This window comes from Synchiropus splendidus, chromosome 1, assembly GCF_027744825.2.
Source record: "Synchiropus splendidus isolate RoL2022-P1 chromosome 1, RoL_Sspl_1.0, whole genome shotgun sequence".
NCBI lineage: Eukaryota > Metazoa > Chordata > Actinopteri > Syngnathiformes > Callionymidae > Synchiropus > Synchiropus splendidus.
The window spans coordinates 26685916-26701261 of NC_071334.1; the positions used below are offsets into that span (position 1 = coordinate 26685916).

At 40.5% G+C, this 15346-nt stretch overlaps 2 protein-coding genes across 5 annotated transcripts; one reads left to right on the forward strand and one right to left on the reverse strand.

Annotated features, from left to right (window-relative positions):
• The first annotated feature begins 265 nt into the window (after positions 1 to 265).
• LOC128766105 (LIM and SH3 domain protein 1-like) lies at positions 266 to 6872 on the forward strand. Of its 2 annotated transcripts, XM_053877504.1 has the most exons (8): positions 266 to 420; positions 1336 to 1430; positions 1586 to 1670; positions 4478 to 4585; positions 5217 to 5324; positions 5894 to 5963; positions 6039 to 6118; positions 6641 to 6872. In XM_053877504.1, exons 1-8 carry the CDS (start codon positions 352 to 354, stop codon positions 6812 to 6814), a joined length of 789 nt encoding a protein of 262 aa, XP_053733479.1. In that variant the 5' UTR covers positions 266 to 351; the 3' UTR covers positions 6815 to 6872. The 2 variants fall into 2 exon arrangements, with proteins under 2 accessions (XP_053733479.1, XP_053733470.1); XM_053877495.1 differs by lacking the exon at positions 4478 to 4585.
• On the reverse strand, positions 6803 to 15259 carry LOC128766091 (kelch domain-containing protein 1-like). Of its 3 annotated transcripts, none has more exons than XM_053877469.1 (13): positions 13094 to 14191; positions 11992 to 12062; positions 11795 to 11912; positions 11616 to 11728; positions 11454 to 11544; positions 11237 to 11335; positions 10672 to 10746; positions 10345 to 10403; positions 10166 to 10278; positions 9983 to 10049; positions 9729 to 9813; positions 8307 to 8386; positions 6803 to 7288 (listed from the first exon to the last, which is right to left on the reverse strand). In XM_053877469.1, exons 1-13 carry the CDS (start codon positions 13292 to 13294, stop codon positions 7138 to 7140), a joined length of 1323 nt encoding a protein of 440 aa, XP_053733444.1. In that variant the 5' UTR covers positions 13295 to 14191; the 3' UTR covers positions 6803 to 7137. The 3 variants fall into 3 exon arrangements, 2 of the variants coding, with proteins under 2 accessions (XP_053733444.1, XP_053733457.1); XM_053877482.1 differs by lacking the exon at positions 13094 to 14191 and adding an exon at positions 14474 to 15259 and having other exon boundaries at positions 6810 to 7288; XR_008415958.1 differs by having other exon boundaries at positions 7150 to 7288; positions 8121 to 8386.
• Positions 15260 to 15346: the final 87 nt, after the last annotated feature.

Here is a 15346-nt window from a genome sequence, read left to right on the forward strand (position 1 = left end):
TAACACAAACGTATATAAATGACCAGCAAACAACGCTATGCGAAACGCTAGTCGTTTGAATGGCCACTGAACGGGAATTTTAAATGTATGATTCAACAGTTCGACGAAAAAGGTCAAAATATATGCGCGTTCAATTCTGACCATGTAAATGTGTTAACTAAAAATTCAACCTAATAATTTCCGAGGTTTAGTGAATGTGGCATGAGCTTCTCTTTGGCTCCACCCAGCGATTTAAATGGGAACGTGCAGACCTGCAGAACGCTGGTTCGCGTCTCCCTCGCAACTCAAACCCAGCTCCCGGTATATAAACCACCTTGTCTTTTTAAAGGTTCTTTTGGCCTTTGCTCCATCATGAATCCACCTTGTGGAAGATGCACCAAACCTGTTTATCCAACAGAAAAAATTAACTGCCTTGATAAGGTGAGTGGAATTCGGAATGGAAATGACACACGAGTCCATGTGACGTCAGTTTAATGTTCTTCATGTTCTTTTCTAACGTTTTGCGGGTTTACGCAGTAGCTAGACGCGTACTTATTTGACACTAACATATGGCAATGACAAGAATGTACCACAGCTACAGTTACACAAAAGTGTGTTTGTCCTGTGTGTATCAGTTTGCGATAGTCTGATAGGAGCGCATCCCTAAAAATGTTGTGTCAGTTCAACCAATACGAGGACAAAAGTCAGATAACCTTTGGAACTAAAAACAAACACACTAATTAAATCATGTTTGGAATTCCCAAAAGCACCACTGTGACTTTTTTAAATGACTGTGGTTGCTGAAATTATTCTCAGGAGTCACACTAAATGTGGCTTCATTTAAGTTCCACAAGTGAAAACTTTTTTTGTCTTCATGTGTTCAGTCATGTAGTGACTCAAAATATTTAGGATAGAAATAAATTAAATACATTATCATTTCCTCACTCATTTATTTTAATGTTGTTGAAGATTTCTGAAAGAACAATGCTGCCATGTTGATATTTAGTAACCAAAATAAGTAATTGAATTAATCATTTGATTCATCATTTCACCCTAAATATGTCTGTTTGCCAAAGTAACAATGTGCAGGTATTTTTTTTATCCTACTCTGCATGTCTGAAACTGCTCGAACACTGTACCAAAAAAGGAAACTGAGATGCTTTGGTTTTCTGTTTACCCTGAAGCTCATAATAGAACAAATTCTGAGGTTGTTCACCGTTGATGGATTTGCACCGATCCAAGTTTGGTCCCACTGCAACAACTATTCTAGAGCTTCTGCATTGTTTATCCTATAGCAAAGACAAAGAATAAAATTTTACTTCCAGATTCTTGCCATTTCTTTCTCTCTCTCACCAGTACTGGCACAAAGGATGTTTTAGCTGTGAGGTATGCAAGATGGCTCTGAGCATGAACAACTACAAAGGCTTTGAGAAGAAACCCTACTGCACTATGTGAGTGGACTAATCCCACTTCTTTCTCTGTAAAAACAACCCTAAAAGGTTCTCAGATAACCTTAAAAATCACAGTGAAATCAATTAAAATCACAATATGTATTGAACACTGTCCTGCCTTCTCACCATTCATCCCAGTTGTTTATGTTTTTCAGGCATTATCCTAAAACTTCCTTCACTATCGTGACAGACACCCCAGAAAATCTACGTCTGAAGCAGCAGACCATGCTCAATAGCCAGGTCAGAGCCTTCGCTGCCTGTGTTGTCTTCACCTGCCTTTCCTCAAATTTCATCATTTCCTGAGCGCCTCAAGCCTCCCACACCAACACCACGCTCTCACTGTCCCATTGCTTCTTCAGCACATAGGTTATTGCAGCCAAACCTTTAACCCGATCAAAGGGCTAATTTGGGTAAAATACCCCTTCAACCGCAACACCGTTAAATTCCCAGAGAAAGCTTTCCTGTTTACTTGTGCAATTCCCGCCTGCTGCTCCGGCCGGTCCTCTGCTCTCATCCACCCGACCCAGTTCTTTGTTTATAACCATAAAAGTCTCTGCAGCCCAACTTCCTCACAGAGGTCGAATAGTCCTCATAGCAATGACATGACTCTGGTGTGTGAGAGAGAGCGCGCAAGATTAACTACTGAACTCTTCTGTTGCCTTTTATGAGACAGCTTCATAATAACGGCAATCTGTGAGGATGATTGTGCTTCTCACTTGTAAAACAGTGATGAACATTGGAACTGTACGTGTTAAAACATTTCTTTCTTACCATTCGTGTCCTCCACCAATTGAATAATGTGTGATGCTTTCTCTTGCAACTAGTTCTTTTGAAAGCAGATGGAATCCCTCTGTTCAACCGACACTGCCAGTTCCATTTAAAACTAGAAAAGCACTCAGAGAGCGCTTGTGATTTTGTCTTTAGAATTAGATGCCTTTTAGCGTTTGAAGTATCAATTGCATCGCATCAGTCGTGAAACTGGAATGATCTCAATCGGACAGCAGGTGGCCGTAGTGTTTTGTAACTAAAAAGCTAAAAAAAAAAAGGCACTGTACCTCATGCTCATCAGAGACTGAAAAATCCTGCACAATATTTGTGGATCCAGATGGTTGTCCAGAACACTGCCAAAATCAAGTCCTTGAGATATTATTGTTGCCTAAAAATTTCATTGGTCAAAATTTCAACCTGAACCCTGCATCGCTGCCATCATGGTTGGCTAGTGACGATATATCCCCGTGTTGAATTCACCACTGGCTCAGCCACACTGTTCGCGAGTGTTGTGTCATCGATGTTTGAATTGGAAAAGTCATCCATTACGAAGACGCAGTGCCGGGCAGTAGCTTACTTGCAGTCACACTGACTGTAGAATCCAAGCATTTAACTAAAGCCCGGCACATTGGACCAAGTGTGACCCTGCACTAAGGTGGATACAACGATTTGGCCACACACTAAAACACCAATGAGCTCCTTTCGAATGTACACAACAGTAAATACATAAACAGCAGCATCGTTCCTCCTGCTGTTTCATTGAACTTATCTATTGAAATGCAGCAAATAACGTTTCGCAAAGATGATTGGTGTGTCAATTTTGTTTTAATATTTACATATTCATTTACACTGTGGGGACTAATCTAATCTAATGTCCTTATGTATGTGGCAGCTTTATGTCTACAGTAGGGGTGGGATTTGATTTTAAAAATTATTTTGTGATTAATGAATCTCAATTAATCGCAGTTTAATGTATAAGAATATTTGCCACAAGAAGCCACATTTTTCAATTTGAATTAATTTGGTATATGAGTGAATCAAATGATGGACCCATACATACATCTAAACAACAAAATATTGTTTATTTTGCATCAGTTTGACAACAGCACAATAAATCACGATGGTGACTATATTCAAGTTTTTATATCACCTTATTTAAATTAAAGCTCTTTTAATGTCTTCAAAATATTTGTATAAGAATTTCAATTTTATAGGAATTTCAAATACATTCAGAGTAGTGGAAACCCTGACCATTGTGCAGTGAAAAACATCCCTGAACAAAAGCAAACAAAAGCATCTGTTTGCTTTTGTTCAGGGATGATTCCTCCATGTTTGTTGTTGTTGTTATCATCCTAGCTGCCACGTGTCTTGTGCATCAGTGTGATCAGTGGACCAGGAAGTCCTGCACTTCCAAAGGTTCCCTGTTGTCTGGAGAGCAAACTGTTACATTAAATTATTATTTGTTGCAATTAATTAATCATAATAATGTTGTGATTAATTAATTGTAATTATCTTGTTGAAGTCCCGCCACTAGTCTACAGTCAGTTTTTATGTATTTCTTAAATGTTTGTCTTTAATGTCCACAACATCTTTGCTGACTTTAATGTATGGCTGCTGTGACGAGTTGAATTTCCCCTCTGTGGGAAGAGTAAAGGCAGTCTAGCTCTCTGTCTATCTATCCAATATTTTATTTTTATGCAAAGCTGCTCACTCCACTACAATGTGAGATTTGATCACTGTTTAAAAAAAAGTGCGCTAGTGTCCTTTTTAGCTCTTCTAAATTTGGGCTCAATTTTTTTTCCGTAACTGCGGGCACAGCCAAGAAGCCATTTTTGTAGACTTTGTCCCTCTTTGTGCACAGCTTTTTGAGCGAGGCGTTGTAAACAAACCTTTGTAAACTTTAACTAAGTACAATATTGTAAATGTGAGATGAGTGTACAGAAGGGAAATAAAAAAGTCAGTAGGGCCCCTGTAACATCTGGATGCTGATGATCCCTAGCAATGGTAGCAAATTACAGTCGAGTATAAAGCATAAACTGTTGACAGAATGATTCACTCTTGTGGTGCACCTTCTTGGTCATCGCAGCATCTTTGACTAGATCTCTGTTAAAACATATTTTCTGTCTTTCTCCTGACAAACATCCAGCCTGTAATTACTGTGGGATAAACAACTGCTTTTGCTTCCTGTTTTCATGTGACTGACATTTTCACATGAAATCCCATGCATCCGAAAATAGGACATTTTTAAAAGCTGCCAACTCGCTCCTGGTAATTTGCAGGCGCTCTATAAGGGAGAGTTTGAGAAGAGCAAGGGGAAAGGTTTCAGCGTGGTGACCGACACTCCTGAGATGCAGAGACTGAAAAAGACACAGGATCAGATCAGTCACGTACGTTCAGTCGACCTCCGGACCTTCAGAGACCCCGAATCAAGTGCTACAAGATGATGATAGTGCACTGGAATCAAAACTCTGACTAACTTTGCATGAGCTTCTGTGTGGAGACAAATGAGTGTGACTGTTTTGATGTTAAAATATAAAAGCTATCAAACATTTTAGACAATATTCAATAGAAATGTAATGTATTGACAAACAACTGGAGGTTGCAGTTAAAACCAGGAACATATCGACCATCCTGCAAGTTCACAGCAAGGATGCATTTAACAGTACGTCATTTCAGAGTGAACAGATATTGAGTGTAATTTCAGATTTATTTGGCAGAGATTTTTTATTAATTTGTAATATTATTCCAGCAGAGGCTTACATTACCCACTGTGCATATTTGGGGACTAAGGGATACAATTTAGATTGTAGATGAAAGAGGAAAACACATGAGTATTTATTCATAGCCAAAACGTTTTTACTGATAAATTTAACTTCATATGATTCACACTTTAATTTCTATCTTCAAATGTGCATGTGCTTAATTTCTGTGCCTTTTAGTGATGCTGTTTTGCTGCATTGCTTTGACGAGATGGATTGTTTTTTCATGTTTCCACTGTGTGGTTCTACTGTGCTAAAGGCTCTGTACAAGGAGGACTTTGAAAAGAACAAGGGCAAAGGGTTCAGTGTGGTGGTCGACACCCCTGAGATGCAGAGACTGAAGAAGACTCAGGATCAGATCAGTAATGTGAGTATTCTCGAGGTTAAAGCGTCTCCTGTTCTCTTGCAAACATTCTACAAACGTATGGAATATTGACACTACACCAGTAGGAAAAAGAAGATCGGAGTGAAGCATTCCCCAGACCTGAATCTAATCAAGCTCCTGTCTCATAAGCCTTGTAAATAAAGTATGAAAATGTGAGTAAAAATATCCAGTGAAACAGTGCAGACGCTTCTGATCTGAGCAGAGAGAAGAAGCAGCGCAGAGAATCTGCCCTATATGGTCAAAGTTTCTCAGCTGTGGACAGCAGTCAACGTCTGCTCTCCTTCAAACACACACAGAAGGGAGTTCTCCACACATACAGTACTTTTTCTGTCAAGTTGAGGCAATCCGAAGCAGTAGGAATGATGTGTCATAGTACAAAACACATACATTTTTGCTTCCCTTTTCTCTCCTTCACTTTTCCCTAATAACAGAAAAACACAAATGAACACTGCAAAAACGCTTCTCTTGAACAAACGTCACAATGTAAGACATTCATTTCCAAAATGCTTGAGCAAGGACTTTGTAAAGAACCTGCTTGTGTTTCTGTACAGATTAAATACCATGAGGATTTTGAGAAGAGCAAGATTCGGAGCGATGCCCCTCCTCCTGAAAACAGACAGAGTGAGTCATGTTGCTTTTATACTACTTGGTATTTCAGGGTCAAATTCTTTTCATAACATGCCATATTGTGTTCAGTTGATGAGGATTCTTCAAACCCAGCAAGATACCAACAGGGACCAGCCTGCCCCGCTGCAACTGCGCCATCTAGTGGGGGTGTAAGTTAATGCTACTGGAGCGTATCATAGACACGTTGGGAACATGCCTCATTGTTTACTTGAATAGATAAATTAGAGAATATAAGATTTGGTTAGATTGTGTTTATCCTCGTCACACGGGGGAAATTCTGGTTGTTGCACAGCAACATTGAGGACTTAAAATTGACACTAAAAAATAAGATACAATCAAGTTAAATTTCAAATTAAATCCAAACAAAAATGTTCAATTTAGATAAAATATATTCCCATGAAAATGTAACTGTGTTTTAAGAAAATTTAACGCAAGTTTCCTGGGTAAAATATGAATAAAAATTAAAGCCGTCTTTTTTTTTTTTTTTTTTTTGTGAATGACCCATTTCTGAACTGGAACATTTTCACCCTCATTCTCTCATTTTTAATGTATACCATCATGTCCCCACCACACTAAACCATTATTAAAGCTAAGCTAACATTCATCTCAAAGCAGTTACCTTCCAACGGTTTACAACATTTACACTATATCTTGTGTCTCAACCCTCTTAGAGGCGCTTCCAAGCGGTGTACAGCTACGCAGCAGCCGAGGCAGATGAAGTGTCACTGCAGGAGGGTGATCTGATCTTAGACGTGGAGCCCATCGATAAAGGATGGATGTTCGGAGTCAACCAGCGGACGGGCCAGCGCGGGATGCTCCCTGCTAACTACGTCCGACCCGTATGAGCCCATTTGCTCCCACTTACAAGGATTTCACGGGAATGACTGATCAGTCAAATAAACGTTTCATACAATTACTGAGTTTCATTTTTTTTTTGGTAGTATGAAGTCAAAACCGAAGGGATTTCATTGCATTTCTCCTCAGTATTTAGACTAAAAAAGTCATGATCAGTGAAATAAGGCACTTTATTCCATAAACCAGAAAAGCATGAAATTTCATCCTGCTCCAGTTAAAATGAGAACTTTATTCTTGCGACTTAAAAGCACCTTTGAGTTTGTCTTTTAAATACCATTTACAAGCACAAGATACAAAACGGAGCTCGAACGTTTTAAAAATTGGTGTTCCATGATGAGCCATTAGTGGTCACTGTGGAGTAAAAAGCCACGCGCTTGTCAATTTTGCTCCGCAGCTTCAACGGGAGACACTTCAGCTGCTCCGCCAACAGGGCGGAGTTACGTCCAATAAAATCTTCACACAACCTGGAAGACAGAGAAATGAAATAAAGTTTGCGTTCATGACTCAAGATAGACAAAAATATCCTTAATTCTTCCTGAGAAATTCGAGGGTAAATCGTCAACAACCACTGTTCAGAAATACAATATTATCAACCTCTAAGCATTTATGTTTATGTTATTTTTTATTTATTTATTTTCCTTAGAAGCTCCTCGAGACCATAAGTATCATTCCTCACATTTCCAGTACAGCCTCTTCGGACTTACCTTAACCGAAAACTATACTGACGCTGAATATAAAGGGAAGAGGAGCCTTTGGAAAAGTCATGTTGACTTGGAGCTACATATTCAGTCATATGAAAGACAGTCATGAAAACATGCTGTTGTACGTCTGTGGATCCTGACATCAAGCACAGGTTCAAAACAGACCAGAGTTTCCTGAATTAGAAATATGCTAGCGATCATCATATCATCATATATTGAGCAGTCTGCAGCATGCACGTATGTCGCTCTTTCACAGTACAATTCTCACCAAATCTACACATGTACTATTCCAAATGAACTTGAAGTGGAGGCGCTGCGAGACTGGGAAACGATCAACAGCCACATATGTGAAGCAGGGCGGAGGCCGAGCGCCACTTGAGGAACTGACCTATGGAAGCAGATTTATTTTTCTTGCATCTGTGACCTTTTTTATTTTGGTTACTGCAACCCAGGATAATGAGCTTTTCCTCCCAAGTTTCCTTTCTCTGAATGTGAAGCTGGTGTCAAGAAGAATGTGGACAACCAGATTCCAGGGTGAAACTTCCTGTATATCAAGTAATTCATGAATACTAAATGAGCAAATCATCACAATCACCGTGGCTTAACAGGATCCTGTCCTTTTCAGTGACGTGTCCAGTCCAACTCATTTACTGACCTATTTCAGGGAGCATTCACCTAGCTGAGGAGATGAGTTTGAAAGTATAGACGTAAACTCCCACTTCAGGTGTGCGGGTTTTCCTGCTGCCTGGGGCCACTTTGCGCTGAAGAGAGTTCATCATACCTGAAAAGGGAGTAGGGCTGCGTCTGGATGATGAACACGTCACTACAATGATGAGGCGATGGAGCTCTGAGGATTGCCACCTGTAAATAATGGGAAATCATCACCTTCACATACTGTAGCTAGTAGTGGTGTTGCAGCAGAGCTGATTATTGTGGCTGGAGCGGAGTCACAGCCAAGTAAACTTGATCTGCAGACTGATCAAACCAGACCAACACCTTTATCAATTCTGACCATCAGTTACTGACAGGAAGCTGTCATTTTTCAACCAGGAATCTACACAGGAAACGGCAGGGGAGTGGACTTACTGTTGGACTTGTTCTGACTGGAGACATTTATCAGCTAAATCTGATATCCGATCCAGTCACTTGGGCATGGGTTATTTATGCCAGTGAAAGCTTTACATTCACAACATTTGGAGTGACAGCTGCAGAATTTTTGCAGAACCACAAACCAAGTTTTGTTGTCTGATGGTTTGTGTTTCTAGGCGATGCAATCTCAAACACTGCGCCAAAGAGGAATGTAGTACAACGAGTAGAGTTCAGACGACAGAGCAGATGCAGCCTGGGGTTATTTGAAAGCGTCTCCATTTCTTCATCGCGTCAATATTGAAGCCTGCCAGCACATCTGGGTGAAAGGTCAGAGCAACGCTCCGTCGTTTCAAAGTTAAAGCCTGGAGTAGTAGTTTTTTAAAGTAGCTTTCTTCAACTCTCAATAACAATTAGGTTGCATTCATGAAGCATCGGTGGTGAGAAAAGTTCAATGGACCACATTAACAATGAGACAAATAGTTTTTGATGGTAGCTAACAGAAAACAACACAGCATCGCTAAAAATATGTGACTTTGTACCGACAGATTATAAAAGCAAAGAAGCTCAATATTTTGACTAAAAATAATGTCATATAATGTCAAAAACAATGGACTCCACTGACTATGATAGCAGGGCAAACAAACTCTTTCAGTACTCCAAAATAAATGAGTGTAGAAATAAGAAAAATATTTACACAAAATTTGGTAAAAAAAAAAAAAACACCTCAACGTCAAGTTCCATCAGACTCTGAATGTGCATCAGGATCATCACAACCTTTTGACAAAGCCTGTGCCCCTCTTATCAAGCTGAGGCAGGCCTTGTGTCTTGTTTTCAGTTGGCAGGAATCATGAGTTTCACTTGGAGACACTATGTGAGGAAGCGTTGCCTGTAATGCAGCGGGTTTGAAAGTTGGCCTTCTAATAACTTACATCATCTTTATGTAATTCAGCTTACAGTCAGTCAGGCAGAGAGCAGTGAGGTCATAATCTCCTTTCTTAATGTCGCTTTCCACAAACAAGGTGCAACATTCCGTAAGCGGAGCAGATTATCCAGCATATGGGTTGTTTACACCAGTGCTACAATACTACAAGTGCAAGTGGAATTGATCACCCACCGAGTCCATGAGGATGCAAAACTTGCTGCTTCCGCCGAATATGACGATGTCGTTGTCATTTCCTCGACAAGCACTATGACTCACCCTAGAGGGAGGAAATCGGAGCTTTTACTCTATATGAACAAAAACTACGATTCTTTCATGCCTAAGCATCAGGAACCTTGAAACCTTCTTGCAAACAGCTGCAATACATACTTATTATTTAGAGCAACCAACACAACTACAATTCTAATATTCCCTTGTAATGTAATGACCTTGGTTTGTCCAGATGACACCATTTGGTCCACTCTCTCCTGGTGGTGTCAAAAAGCCAGCCATCGCCTGAGACAGCAAGTGAGAAGAGAAAGGTTAAATGAAGAAACAAATTCAGCCGCTATCTTGGCACGGTCTGGCAGAGAGATGTGAAATCTAAAAGGAAGAAAGAAGAGGACACTGACTGAGTGTGTTTCCGTTTGTGCTCAGCCCTCCATACACAAACAGCGCGTGATCAGAAATTGGGGTCATTGTGTGCATTGAACGACCCGGAGGAGCACTTGGGGAAGGAACATCACTGGAAGAGAAACATTGTCAGAGCCGTGGCATTAATGTACCGATGGCAGTAGTGAAGGATCATTACAACTGTGTCCATGTCCACGTGTCAAGGTCGATGCTGAAGAGACACAAGTCTGTAGATTCCTGCCACATAAGACAGACGTATTTCAGAAAGAAGAGCGACCACACGTCATGCATCATCACGACAATGAATCATGCAGTGGAGCACTGAAGTAGATCCACACAGGTGGGCGTATGTGAGGGTCAGTCTGCACAAGGCTGTGGACCCACAACAGGAAGAGCATGTTCAAACAGGAAACAAGTCTTTCCCTAAACATCTGCATCAACTCATAAACATATGAGCCCAACTCCTCAACAGAAACAAATTTCAACTCTTCTCTGTGCAACTCACCGCTCCACCAGAGATGTAGCCTCTGTTTCCCAAGACGGCGCTGGCATGGTGGCCTCTGGGGGACGGGGCAGGACCCTGGATGAAATATTCATAAAAGCTTTCAGACATTTGTTAAAAGAAAAAAAAAGAGAAATAAAATACCTGGCAAGAGTGAAATGTGCAACACAACAGTGTGGGCCATTAACACTTGACTTAAAGGTACTATTTATGATTAGTACATTCATAAAACATCATGATACATTTATATGGCTTAATAAAAGATGTCATGAATGTCCATAATTTATGGCAACTTGTAACAAGGCTTATAAAATATTATATGTAGTGGATGTAACTTCATCTAGTTACAAAGACTTAAGACTTAACCCTAACCAGCCCGTACAATATTATTACTTTCATCAACCTTTTAAGATGTCATAATATATATATATATATATATATATATATATATAAATCTGATCACACAAACTAGATGTACGTCAACTCGTCACCTGGGCACCTTAGGTCGACAAACTCATTCCCACTCCCTGCATGCGCCAAAAGCTGGCAAAAGCAAGCGTATACACACCTGAGTTTCTGGCGTGCTCCATGTAGCCGAGAGCGTGTCGAACACATTGACTTCATTGTTCCAGCCCCAACACCGGAATAATGTGTTTCCTATTGTCGTCTATGGAAACATTGGATGTAGAAACAGGAATTGTGATTATAGTATCAGAAAATGTAAACAAACCAACACCTGTGTTTCTGTTGTTGCATCCAATAAACAAAGAAAAAAAAATTATTACCCAAGACATTTCCTCGACAACAAAGTTTGCTGACGTGGCGTTTCTTGCTTCACCTAAGGTTTTACATCCATATCCGCCAAAGTAAATGATTCTGCATTACAAAAGTCAAAAATCAAAATAAAAAGATCAGTGTATAGTGAAGATCGGAGCTGAAGTACTGACCGGTCTCGATGAACCCAACTGGTGTGTTGACATCGAGGCGACGGGGTCGGTCCCTTTGTGTCTGTCACTTTCCTCCAGGAGCAGCACACGTCTGTGATGTCCATGCTGTACATCTGGACACGTTTGTTTGTTTGTTTAAACACTGACATTGTTTTCTGACTAACAACTGGGCAACTCACTTCATTGGTGTAACCTTCCTGATCGCATCCAGCAAAGATGTAGAGAGTTCCATTCACCAGAGCACTACAGAAGCAGGACAGGTCAGAGGGGATGTCTCCACCCACTTCCCTGCACTCCCTGCCAAGCAGATAAATCCTGTCATTTTGATGTGGCCGCCATCTACGTGGGGGGAGATTGAGGAAATGGTTCAACTCACCAAACGCCACTGTGCAAATCACAAAACCAAATCTCATCACTGGGAAGAATTCGGTCCTCGCCATGAACAACCTGAAATACACGCCACACTTTGAGTGAAGAGCTATCAGAACATGGAACATGGTTATGCTTTTCATTTTGTATCAAAGTATATTTTTCTTTTCGTTGTGTGTAATCATTATCTACAGTACATCCAAGATCATGTGACCCTACTTTTCTCACAGACAGCTTTACTAAATAGTAAATGGCTAACTAAGACTTCAGGAGTGCAAGCGCCTTGCTCATGGACACAACAAGCAGAGATGGAAGCAGCGACCTCCCAGTCACAGCAACTGAGCTTGGCTTCCTTTACACTTCAGTGAACATGTCTGATGCTTCTACTGGAGACAATGGCTGATCCTTTATCATTTTGGCTACAATTCTTTACACTCGTGATAAATTCTTATTTTCACAGGTAATTTCATGTCACAAATTTATTTGCGACCAATCAGCTTTGTGCATAGCAAAGTCATTTGCAGGGGCAGAATATGCACCCTGACACATTCTCATTTTTTCAAAAACAAGAACCGAAATGTGACGTGTTGGGGCAAAAAGTAAACATGAATTATAATTGACACATTTTCAAAAACTGGTTCATGTTCAATCGCAGCTTCTAAATTAACTTAGCAGGGCCCTGTTGTGGAATGTTTTTCCTGCAGTCAGCCACAGTCTACGCAGTAAAACGCTGAGACTCCTGCAGCAGCTAGCGACAATCTACAAAATGCAGCGTTTGTTTTCTTATTAAAATAAATAACCAGGTATGTCCCGGTATTGATACTGGCCTGTTTCTCTGCACTCATCAAATACTCGCTCAAGACAGCAACCGATACCTACGATAATATATAAACTACGATTATGACACGTCATAGATTATGAATATGACATCGGCGATCATGGAATTATGGATGGAAATGTAAAAATAAATAAACGCATCCACAGCACAGCTTGCTCTCTCCATAAGAGAACTCCACCCTCTGTTTACACCAAGTGGGGGATGGAAGTATTAGCCACCGTTTGGTGTTGACAGTTCAAAAGAAGCATCATTTTCAGCATCAGAACCTCACAGGAGCAGATGCACAGGCAACGTTCTGAGTCACAACAGTAGTGACAGCTGCCTGTTGGAGATATTCCAAAAACCAATGATGATTTGGAATCGTACAAGTCCATAAGAACACACGGTCAACTTTTGAATATGGCAGTGAATGAACAAGGCGATCCTCCTGTCGTTCAACGCGGAAACAAGACTGCAGAAAGAGCACGGACATATAGCAGAGTTATAATCAAAGGAGTGACTTCTTTTCTAAGGATCAGTCTTTGTTGTTTGTCGGTCATTTTATTTTATTGACAGCACTTTAATCCAAAGCGCTTTCCTAGTTGGTGGGATCCCCACTGACCATGGCAATAAATTTGATTCAGAAAATTGACAAAAATGCTGATAAAGTGACATGCCAGCTTATTACATCAGAACCAGCTGATGCCCACACAGAGAGAGTCTTGATTTCAATAGAAGTGAAACCTGAAGAGAGAGGTGATGTTCTGAAATACATCATAAAAAAATCATGGTATCATGGTTTCACTAATTACTTTTGGCAAAAAAAAGAGTAACAGGGACATCCCCATACACAACTCCAGAATTAGCGGTCATGTTAGGGTGACGCTTCATCTTGTTGACACTGTAGATAACGCAAACATGGATGAGCAACAGGCCCCATTTGAACTGCACCATAAAAAAGATGCCGGTGTACCATGGTATAACGTGTGTTTGTACTGTACTGCTGGAGGCAGAGGACCACAGCATGCAAGTTTCATGTTTGTTCATAGAGTATGGGTTTTTTTTCCTTTTCATCGCAATCTGCTTTTATTTTTTGCACATTGTACGATGTCCATCTTTATATGCACTTTGTGCACAGCCTTCTTTTTCCCTTTCCTACCCTGTCTTTAAAAAGTATTGCATGCATTTTATATTTATATTTTTGTTGTTTAAAGAGCACGTTGATTCTGACGGATGACAATGAAAACAAAACCCTCCGGCGCAGTCCTGTCAGGCTTTTTGTTTTTCTTTGGCCCAGTGAGCACCTGCTCAGGTATCGCACAGGTTTGCAGGAAAACAAGGCGCCTTCTGTGTGACAAACATAACAATTGGAAATCCCTGAAGAAACGCACTGTTAATACCTTTGTGTGACTCATTCGGTCCTTCTCTCCAATTAAATCGTTCATAAATTATTAGGGGAAAAAGGGGGATATATATATGTATATATATATATATATATATATATATATATATATATATATTTTATTTTTATTTTTTTATTTTTTTTTTTAATTGCGTTGCTTTAACGCAGCTTAACTGACGCCAAATCACCTCCAGCTAAATGAATATAAGTGGTCGTAAATACCCACAAGACTTTACAACATCCAAGTGATGTTTCCTCGCGTCACCTCACCTGGAATCCTCCCCAGACCACCAGCCTGCCTGTGTCGTCGATGAACGCCGCGTGTCCGCTCCTCTGCAGCCGGCTCGCCTGCGTCTCTCTGCCCCCTGCCTCCATCCTCAAGCGCACTTTCCTCCGCGAGCACAGCTGAGTTAAACTTCGGCTCAAAACAAACTCTCTATAGATAAACACAAGTGGGAGTGGAAGGCTTCGCGGAAGAGAGAGAGAGAGTGTGTGTGTGTGTGTGGAACGTGTTTTTCAGGCTGTCACGCTGCTCCTCCCAGCGGCGCCGTGGTTTCTCATTTGAATGAATCTTTGGTCTTTAAAGCTGATTCACTCTGCCCTCTTAACCTTCGACAGACATTTTGTCCGGATCCTTTAACAGATGAAACCTATAAACGTTGATAGCCGCCATTAAATAGAATGGCGACACCTGGCGATGGGACTCTGCTGAACATGACGTCACAAATGAAAACACGCTACACGAAAGCTTGACCGGTGCGGTTTCGTTCATCCGGTTGCCTTCAACTGTCGAGAGAAAAGTCTCAAGAAATGCGAAACTCTCAGTAGTAATCACTCGTTCATAACTTATTAGTTGACAAACTGAAGGTTCCTAGTTTTTCAACAGCATTAGAAGGATCGAATATTCTCAATCATTTAATCATTCATAAACGCCGCTGACTACACTTTTATTTTGCAACGAGCAATACGTACAAGGATATAGTGAGTTGCTACTTGACGCCAATATCTGATACGAACTTCAAAGTTTCAAACAGAATATGATGTCTTTGATTTGTGCACAGTGCATTCATGTATATCACGATGTACATAACTTTACAGTTAAACCTCATTTCCTCACAGGAGAGTTGTCAAACATGCACATCA